This window comes from Chenopodium quinoa, unplaced genomic scaffold (assembly GCF_001683475.1).
Source record: "Chenopodium quinoa cultivar QQ74 unplaced genomic scaffold, ASM168347v1, whole genome shotgun sequence".
Classification (NCBI taxonomy): Eukaryota; Viridiplantae; Streptophyta; class Magnoliopsida; order Caryophyllales; family Amaranthaceae; genus Chenopodium; species Chenopodium quinoa.
In genome coordinates, this window is record NW_018744662.1 from 1,457,060 (window position 1) to 1,460,659 (window position 3,600).

At 37.1% G+C, this 3,600-nt stretch overlaps 1 protein-coding gene across 1 annotated transcript; it reads left to right on the forward strand.

Annotated features, from left to right (window-relative positions):
- The first annotated feature begins 2,308 nt into the window (after window positions 1-2,308).
- On the forward strand, window positions 2,309-3,330 carry LOC110701805 (protein MAIN-LIKE 1-like). Its single transcript, XM_021879429.1, has 2 exons — window positions 2,309-3,133; window positions 3,211-3,330. Exons 1-2 carry the CDS (start codon window positions 2,309-2,311, stop codon window positions 3,328-3,330), a joined length of 945 nt encoding a protein of 314 aa, XP_021735121.1.
- Window positions 3,331-3,600: the final 270 nt, after the last annotated feature.

The following is a 3,600-nucleotide window of genomic DNA, read 5'->3' on the forward strand; positions in this document are numbered from 1 at the left end:
AACTTTGAAAAAGTAAAAAAATATTATTGAAAAAAGTCCATAAAACCAGGTTATGTTTGGCTTGAGAAACAGAAGAAAAGAATAGATTCCTGATTTCTAGCAGTCTAGCATAGTAGCACAGATTAAGGTGGTGGAGTGTTGAAGATGGATTCTTCTTTGTGAAAATTGCTCCCAAATGTTAATAGGATGGAAAATTTTACTTTTTTTTTCCCTCTTAGATGGTTGTGATAGAATCAGAAGATGAGGTGGTTAGATGTTGGAAAGTTGTGTTTATTACCAAACAAATATACTCTTCAAGGAAAGTTTTGCAATAGCTACAATAAAATTGTGGCTAGTGTAATTGAGGGAATCACAACCTTTCAATTAGCAAGACTAATCTTATCCATTCATTTAGTTGACTTTGATATTTAAAAAAAAAAAACCATATAACACCAGTAAATTAGTGGAAAGCTAAACGTCGCCCTCGAATATCTGACTAACGCCCGCAAAATAAATTAAAATTACAATCTTACCCTTTTTATAAAAAAAAAATAACCCTCAAACAAAATTACCCCCCTCCCCCAACAAAACCCTCATTCCTTACTCACTCTCATTTTCTCTCTAAACAAACCACCACCACCACATCCACCTCCACCACCACAACATCCACCGCCGCCACAACTATCACCGCAGATAAAAGCGCCGGAGCAGTGGTTGAGCGCCGATCTACACCGTGATAATGTCGTGGAAGGACAAAGGCAACTCAATCGCCGGCGGAGAGGAGGTTTGTGTTTTTTTTATTTTTTTTATTTTCTGAAATCCAGGCAAACGCCTGATTTTTTCGCACAACCATGGCTGAAATGCCTAGTTCGTGCGTACAGCCGTGTGGTTGTACGAAAAATCTGGGCGTTTGAGGTGAAACGCCCAGTTTTTTCGTACAACCACACGGTTGTACGCACGAACCAGGCGTTTCAGCCATGGTTGTTCGAAAAAAACTGGGCGTTTGCCTGGGTTTTTATTTTATTTTTTAAATTCGTTTTTTTTTTTTGGTATTGGGTTTTAATTGCTTGGCTTTCAATTTGTAAATTCGTTGTTGTTATTATTATTAAGAACTGTTTGGAAATTGGAAATTAAATAATCAACTAAAGTTCAAGATTTTTGGGTTTTAATCAACTAAAGTGAAGGACTTCAATTGCTTGGTTTTTAGTTATTGATTTTGGGATTTGTTAGTGTAGATTTAATTTTTGTAAAGCTTTAATTTTAATTCAATCATAAATGGTTTTAGCATCTTGTGTAACAAAGTAGTGAGATATCTATGCTTTGTGCTCATATATTCACACCCTATACATTTTAATATGACTTTACAATCGGATTATAAATATGTAGTAGTTAGTTGTATTGTGTTTGAGAAATGACGTTGTTGGCAATATTTGTACTCTGTATATAATGTATTTTCTTTAAGTGCTGTTGGATTGATTAAGAGTTATTATTGTTTTAGATATTAGCCTCGTAGATGTTCCAACCATTACTATCTATCTCGATGCCCGTATAGAATTTCTTGGAAGTTTTTTTTGAGAATTTTCGTGATGTTTAGTTTGAAGTTTTGTTGATATTTTGGGTGGTTTGTGTTGATATATAAGGATTAAATATGATTTCGAATTCATTTATATGAAAATACTTGTTGAGCATTCTTGATTCTTTTTCATTTTTCAGATTTTCATACTATAAGCAATGGTTATTGGCTGATTTTTATATTCCTATACTTGTTGATCCTTTTTTTTATCTACTATAAAGATGTGAGTAGGAAAATGGGTTTTGATTAGATTTTAAATGTTGCTTGCTCCGTTACTTCAAGATTGTCTTGACTTTACCCTACTCCAAAATTGACTAGAAAGATAGCTTTTTTTTTACCGATAGAAATTTTAAAATCGGCAATTTGATTAGTCTATGTGCAAGTTCCTTAGATTTCTCGAATTAATGTGAATGTGTAATGATAGTTTGGTTTCGGTCATTATTTCTTATTTCTTATAGTTGATGGTGATACTAGTATTATATCATTACTTTGTGTCGGCTAATGCAAGATTAACTAAGGAATAATGTAGAAATATTGTTTGTTGGATTTTGTTATAAATAATTGGATGATATGTGTACTAGTTTATTATTTGGTTAAAAGTTTGAATATTTAGTTGTTAATTATTAGAAATTTGTTGGATTTTGTTATAAATAATTGGATGATATGTGTACTAGTTTATTATTTGGTTAAAATTTTGAATATTTAGTTGTTAATTATTAGAAATTTGTTGGATTTTGTTATAATTAATTGGATGATATGTGTACTAGAGCTGGTGTGTGTAGATTGTTGAGTGAATGGATGGAGGGATTTACGGCAGACACTGCTACGCGGATACGACAGACTGGGTTGTCGCACCTGCCGAGCATTATGCACGACCACCTTGATTTTCCGCTGATTTCTGCTTTTGTGGAGAGATGGCAGTCAGATACAAACACCTTCCACCTACCTTTTGGTGAGATGACCATCATGTTGCACGACGTTTACCACATACTTGGTATTCGGGTTGAAGGTGATATGGTTGCCGAGGATCTATCTAGTGACCGGTATAGGACATTTGCAGCTGAGTTGTTACAGTTGGCTACAGAGGAGCTACAGGTCAAGACTCAGACTGCCATATATAGGAATGGTGGCATCCATACTGACCAGATTTTTGATAGGTGTCGTACTGTAGAGACTACAGAGGAGGTTCAGGTCATTGGTTACATGTGGGTCCTTTTGGGTAACACACTCTTTACTGACAAGAGCGGTTGTCGTACCCACCCTTCTTTTCTCACTGAGTTGTTTGTGGAGCATAACCTGGAGAGGTTGACGAGATACTCCTGGGGTTCAGCCACACTAGCGTACTTGTATCGTCAGCTCGGGCATGCCACCCGAAATGGATGTGATTCTATCGCGGGTTGTCTAACTCTTCTCCAGTCTTGGATATATGAGTACTTTCCATGTTTTCGGCCTCACCAGGGTGTGTTGACGCGAGACGTTCCATATGCACGTGCAGGGTTATGGGATGTTGGTATGGCGCGGAAGCATCAACAACGTCTCGTGTCCTTTCGTACTCGACTTGACCAGCTGGGTGACCATGAGGTATAAATAGATACGTAATACTATTTGTTTTACAATGCTTTAATTTACAGTTGATTTACTCTTGTATTAATTTGTAGGTATGCTGGTTGCCGTACGGAGCTTTTCCTGCATTACAGATGCCTAGGACTGCGTTTACTGGATGTATTCGATATCGAGGCATCATAGAGCCATATATGCCCGGTCGAGTTGTTCGATAGTTGGGGTTTATACAGGAGGTTCCCGGTGACATGATTAGGCCTGATGATGCTCATAGACCAGTTAGTGTTAAGTCTTATAGGGTCAGTTTTTCAGCTCAGATGACTACTCGCATGTGGAATGGTTTTGTTCCCGGTGCTGCGTTCAGTCTTCTGCTTGGTGGATATACTAGAGTTCCGCCTGGCGGACATACTTGTGCACCTAACTACCTATCATGGTTTAGGAGAGTTAGTCATCCTATCGTCACTCCTAATGTTGAGGATGATCATGGT

What these genes read in the sequence shown, in the direction of transcription:
- LOC110701805 (XM_021879429.1), top strand. Translation starts at nt 2,309, where the DNA reads ATGTGTACTAGAGCTGGTGTGTGTAGATTGTTGAGTGAATGGATGGAG. An exon ending in ACCAGCTGGGTGACCATGAG is followed by an intron (nt 3,134 to 3,210) that starts GTATAAATAGAT and finishes ATTAATTTGTAG; the next exon opens with GTATGCTGGTTGCCGTACGG.